This window comes from Pristis pectinata, chromosome 12 (assembly GCF_009764475.1).
Source record: "Pristis pectinata isolate sPriPec2 chromosome 12, sPriPec2.1.pri, whole genome shotgun sequence".
Lineage (NCBI taxonomy): Eukaryota > Metazoa > Chordata > Chondrichthyes > Rhinopristiformes > Pristidae > Pristis > Pristis pectinata.
In genome coordinates this window covers 41,662,528-41,668,527 of record NC_067416.1, presented here as the reverse complement: position 1 = coordinate 41,668,527, position 6,000 = coordinate 41,662,528, and the positions used below count along the sequence as shown (strand labels likewise).

The following is a 6,000-nucleotide window of genomic DNA, read 5'->3' as shown; positions in this document are numbered from 1 at the left end:
AAGCAAGATAGAGATTCTTACCCTATAGAATACATCAGATTGTGCAAGCCAGAATCAGGTTTATTATCACTGCCATATGTCATGAAATATGTTGTTTTGTGGCAACAGTAATTTGCAAGTCTTTGGTGACATACTAAATCTCATCAAACTCCTAATGAAGTAGAGCCACTGCTGTGCCTTAGTGATTGCATCAATGTGTTGGGCCCAAGATAGATCCTCTTAGATGTTGATGCCCAGGAACTTGAAGCTGCTCACCCTTTCCACCACTCCTTCCACAATCAATTCCTTGGTTTTGCCAACATTGAGTGCAAAGTTGTTGTTTACTTGTTATGAGCCATGTTTACTTATAAAGGAGGCCATATAGCCCATCACATCCATCCTAGCTCCCAGCAAAACCCCTCCCATTTCCCTGTAGCCCTACAAATTCTCACATACCCATCAATTTCCCTTTGATTATTTAGATTACAGGGTAATTGATAATAGCCAATTAACCTACATATTCTGAGAGAATGGGCCAAATGCATACAGATGAAGGATTGAACAGGGGTCCTGGAATTGAGAGACTAATTGCTGTGGCACTTTGCCATGCTTGGTTGCTAGATTACAGTAATCAGTAAAACACAGCACACACTTCATCCACTCACCCAATATTCTGGTATTGAACTACATAAATAATGACTTTACACAAATAATTAAGTGTTTATTTTATATGGTGCAAATTATCCATGTCATCAACAAAAAAACAGTAGACCAAGCTACTTAACTATTGTTACAAGGCTAATGAGGAAGCTCATGATGCTCGAGTTTATAGTGTGATCCACAGGATGGACAACGCTGGGGCTTTCCTGAATGCAGCCAGAACCAAACAATTGCAGTGTTGTCCTCTTCACCTGCAGTGAAGACAAACTAAGTAAATCCCACCTCTAGCAACTGTTAAAGCATTAATTGGAAGTTAATAGTTTATAGATAAACAAAAGTTAAGTAAACAGCATGGGATCAGAAGCCTTGCATCCAGGTAGATGCAAGGCCTTTAATATTAGTTCCATGACCAGTAACTGTTCTTTGATCGTAGTCAATACTGTATTTGCTACTCGCCCCTCATTACTTCAAGATGAACAACCTGGATATCCCACCCAAGCTGAACTCTGCTAACTGACATGTTATCACTGCTTGACACCCCTCAAGACTAAACCAGGTGGTTCACAAAAGGCTAAGTGATGCTTTACTTACAGGTATGGCAATAGGAGATTCAGTAGTGCACAATGCTCAAGGTATTCTAGCTACTGAACATGCTTATGCTTGACTTTCTTTGCACAAGATTACAAGTTGAAGGATGGTGACAGGACATTCCCAAGTTTATATCAAGGATCAGTTCCAGGGATAGGATCAAAGAGGTAAAATAAAATCAGTGGAGAGAGAAGGGAGTTGAAAACGCATGCAAATAAAAATGATGCACATCCTGGGGTCCCTCATGTTTAACCTCATCAGATGTACTGAGAACCAAGACTAAAAAGTGGACTTGGTGCAACATCACATCTTGTGAAAATGGATCATGTGGTTTCACTGATCCAATTATTAAGTACACTTTATAGGATTCAATTTCACAAATTACCAAGGCAGAAAGTAAATCCTAAAATGAGTCATTGGGCCAATATTGTTATAGTTAAAGCACCATTCCAGCCAGAATCCCAGCTATAAAATCTCCAACTTACAAATGCAACCAACAATCCTCTTCTCAGTGATTGAAGGAACAATGTGAGGATCGTCCTTAGTACCTGCATACTCTTTAGGTTTGAGAATACTGTAGGGGTCCTGTGGAAAAAAAATTGCAATTGAAAACCTATTAAAACTGAAGGAAATAAAAAGAACAAAATAACTGCCTGTAGATACTGTAGTGTTGCTGTGGCTCAGAGTCTTTTCTAACTTTACCTGAATTAGATCAACTGTACCCTGCATCATTTTCATGCAAGAATCCCACCCAACTCTTCACAACTTCAAGCATGCCCAACGTAGCTTTCATTGCACCCAGGAAATAAATTCTACTGAGCAACTTCCAGCTCTGGACTCATCCTATGAATATAGTCCTAATTCCATAAACAGCACAGTATTATATTTCTATCATATCAGGTCCTGTGCTTTGTACAAAATATGTTCCTACTTTGCTCAAACTAATTTTCAATGTGTACAGAAGCTAAATTTCCTTCTTTCTACAACTTTACCTGACCAACTTGAGATTTCATATCCCTGCTCTCACAATTAACACGAGTCAGTCACATGGTTTATCCCAAAATATTTTTACCTTAATAAAAGGAAGCTGCTAAATAGAAACACAAGACTAGGAATAGACAATACAGCCCACTGAGCTTGTTCCACTAATATAAATATTGAACTTCAACTTTGCTTTCTTGCCCACTCCCCTTATCCCTCAAAAACCCAGTGATCTCAGCTTTAAATATGCTCAACAATTAGCACTTCAAGGCAGTAAAGTCCAAAAATACACAACCCTCTTCTGAAATATATCTTCAGCTACTTACCATGAAACCACAACCACTGCTTCTACAATTTGAGAGAAATAGCCCTTCAACATCTATCCTATCAAGGTCCTCCCTAAACTCATTTCCTTACCTCTGATTCTCTGCTCTATTTCAGGTAAAGTGAACAGATTAATGACTTTCTACAACATTCTATTAGCAAGTTTTCTTTAGACTGGGTGGAAAATAAAGAATTTAATTGCTCAATTTAATGTTTTCTAAAAATAGTAATCATGCCCTGAAATTCAGAGCAGGAATAAAGTGTTACACAATTATTTTTAAATTAGAACATCTGATAATCTAAATAAATGTTGAAATGCTTGAAATTATACTTCTGGATTTGTTTTACTTTGAAAAGTAGTAAATACACATACCATCCCTTTTTTCATTGCTTGCAACGTCTTTCGTTCAAGTCCAGTGGACTGCTCTTCATCTGTTGGAATACCTAAGCAAGGGAAACTGAAGTGATTTGCTGTAATAACTTGCTTCCAATCAAAACTCATAAGCCTGGTTTACTGTTTTTCCCCAGTAAACCTGGGGTGAGTTTTGAGTAAACAGTACTGGTTTACTGTTTTTCCCATCATCCAAAATAATGCAACTTTCCATTACCAGCACTAGAAAACAATACTGCCTAGTTAATAATAAAACAAGTTTAAGTTTCTTGAGCCTCGTCTCGGCAGACCATATCCACGGCCATATCAGAAAGCTGCATCGACCAGTCAACCTGTGATGTTACAGTGCGTTTCTCAGAGTAGAGGTCAATGCATGCCAGAAAAACAGCTGCGTCTTTGCGTTATGCGTCCACCACTTCAGTCAAACACATTAAATGTCTATTTCAGGTAAAGTTACAATCAAAATGCAAATATTTACTGAAGCAAATAAACCAAAGTTACACAATACATTGCAATCAGAAGCATTGTCTATGAAACTAACAACACAAGTTGGCATTGTCCCTTGGCAGAGTCCTTAAGCCAACTTCCAAGACTTTCTCTGATTCTGTCTTACCACAGTGCCATGTAAACACAATGTGTTACCCAGAGCCCCTGACCGGCTGCACCAGTCCCTGACCTCTGGGCTCGCCTTTGAGGCATCCCCGGCTGCAGAAGCAGCGTTAACCTTGAAGCAAGGGGCCTGCTTTCAGCCTCGGGCCGGAGCCCGCTGCACACCCGGCCTCGGGCACCTGGAGCAGAGAGTCGACGCGCCCTTCCACTGGGAGCTTCTGCCGCGGCGAGGGCTGGGGCTGGGGCTGCCCCGCTCCCCGCCAGGCGAAGGCTGGGACTCCCTCCCCCGCTCCCCGGACAAGGTCACCCGGACACGGCGCCCCTGCGCCCAGACAAACCGTAAGCAGGCGGCAGCCCGGAGCCGGCCTCGCACGCAGGCCGCCGCTTTACCTGTCAATGCCATGGGCCTGACCAGCAGCCGGGCGGCGGGACGTCCCGCAGCCGCCAGGGGCCGGAGACTGAGACCGCTCCGCACAACCAGTCGCGCCGCCATCCCAGCGCCGAATGGCAGCCGCCTGCCCTCCGCCGTTTGTTTGGCAGGGAGCAGCGACCAATCAGCAGCAGGGGGCGGGGCCGTGTCTAACCAGGAGCCAAGAGGCCATTCAGCCCACTTGTGATTAATCCACCCTCGTCTCCGATTAACGAGAATCTATTAATCACAAATCGTTGTATCACAAAAGGACATTCAACCCATCAAACCGATGAGAATACCACGAGCAACTCTAACTCTAAAGCTCTGCAATATGGTTCAAGTACTACACATCCTATTGTTTTAAAAACCACGATTGAATCTGCTTCCTTCAGCCTTTCAGACAACGCATTCCAGATCATGTCCTCACCCTGGAACCACAGCGAGTCATTAGCACCTTCTCGAAGATATTGATTGATAGGCACTGTTCCTCACGGTTTGGTGGCAGTGGTGAAGCAGATGGTGGTGCCGTCACCCAGCTCCAGCAACTTGGGTTCCATCCTGACCTCCTGTATTGTCCATGTGGATTTTGCATATTCCCCCTGACCCCACAACCACTCTAGTTTCCTCCCTACATCCCAAAGATATGCAGGTTGGTAGGTTGATTGGTTACTGTAAAATTACCTCCAGTGTAGGTGGGTGATAGTAGAATTAGAGTGGAACTGATGTCTATGTGATGCAAGAGGGAATGAGTTACTAGGGAATAAGATAAAATAAAATAAGAGATATAAGACAGGAAATGGGATTGCTCAGAGAGCTGCCATGGACTCAATGACCCAAATGGCCTCCTTTTTCTGTCATAAAGAAATATTTTTAAAAGAGTAATAAATACCAACTTTTCCAAAAGCACCAGGTCCCTTTGTTTGTTTTGTAAGTCCTGAATCACTCCTGATGCAGGGTCTCAACCCAAACCATTGGTATTATTAGTATTGGTTTATTATTGACATGTACTGAGATACAGTGAAAAACTTAGTTTTGCAAGCCATTCATATAGGTCATTTCAAAACATAAGTACTTTGAGGTAGTACAAGGGAAAAGCAATAACAGAATGCAGAATATAGTGTTACGGTTAGTTACAGAGAAAGTGCAGTACAAGTAGACAGTAAGGTGCAAGGGCCATGACGAGGTAGATTGTGAGGACAAGAGTTCATCTTTAATGTACAAGAGGTCCATTCAGGAGTCTTATAATAGCAGGATAGAAGCTATCCTTGAACCTGGTGGTTTGTGTTTTCAAGCTTTTGCGTCTTCTGCCCGATGGAAGGGGGGAGCAGAGAGAATGTTCAGGGTGGGATGGGTCTTTGATTATGCTGGCTGCTTTTCTGAGGCTGCGAGAAGTGTAAAGAGAGTCCATAGACAGGAGGTTGGTTTCCACGATGGACTGAGCTGTGTCCACAACACTGCAATTTCTTGCGGTCTTGGGCAGAGCAGTTGCCATACCAAGCTGTGATGCATCTGGATAGGATGTTTTCAATGGTGCATCAATAAAAATTGGTGAGGCTCAACAGTGAAATGCCAAATTTCTTTAACCTTCTGAGGAAGTAGAGGCACTGGTGTGCTTTCTTGGCCATTACATTTACCTTGCTGACAAGCTATTGGTGATGTTGACACCTAGGAACTTGCACTCAACCATCTCCACCTTAGCACCATTGATACATACAGGGGCATGTGCTCCACCCCTTAACCATCCCTTTGCCTCCACAGATGCTGCTTGACCCACTGAGTTCTATCAGCAGTTTGTTTTTTATTGAGTTTTGAATCTGTATCCTTTGGTGAACCTCTTCACCAATGTGAATATTTACACTTTAGATAATTTTTAGTTAATTTGTCTATACCCTTCATGATTTGGAACAATTCCATTAAAACTCTGTTCAACCTTCTCTGTTTGAAGAATAGACCCAGTATGTCCACATTACTGAAGCCCCTTATTTTGTGTCTACTCTAATAAATCATCACGACATTCTCATTGAAGGCTTTCACATCCTTACCACAGCACAGTGCA

The 6,000-nt window shown here is 42.5% G+C and overlaps 1 protein-coding gene across 1 annotated transcript; it reads right to left on the bottom strand.

The window, feature by feature from the left end:
- Nucleotides 1-675: 675 nt before the first annotated feature.
- LOC127576720 (cytochrome c oxidase subunit 5B, mitochondrial) lies at nucleotides 676-4,052 on the bottom strand. Its single transcript, XM_052027408.1, is given in 5 exon segments — nucleotides 676-842; nucleotides 844-890; nucleotides 1,713-1,812; nucleotides 2,906-2,976; nucleotides 3,923-4,052. Coding segments are annotated over 5 exon segments (408 nt in total). The 5' UTR covers nucleotides 4,026-4,052; the 3' UTR covers nucleotides 676-755.
- Between the last annotated feature and the right edge of the window lie 1,948 nt (nucleotides 4,053-6,000).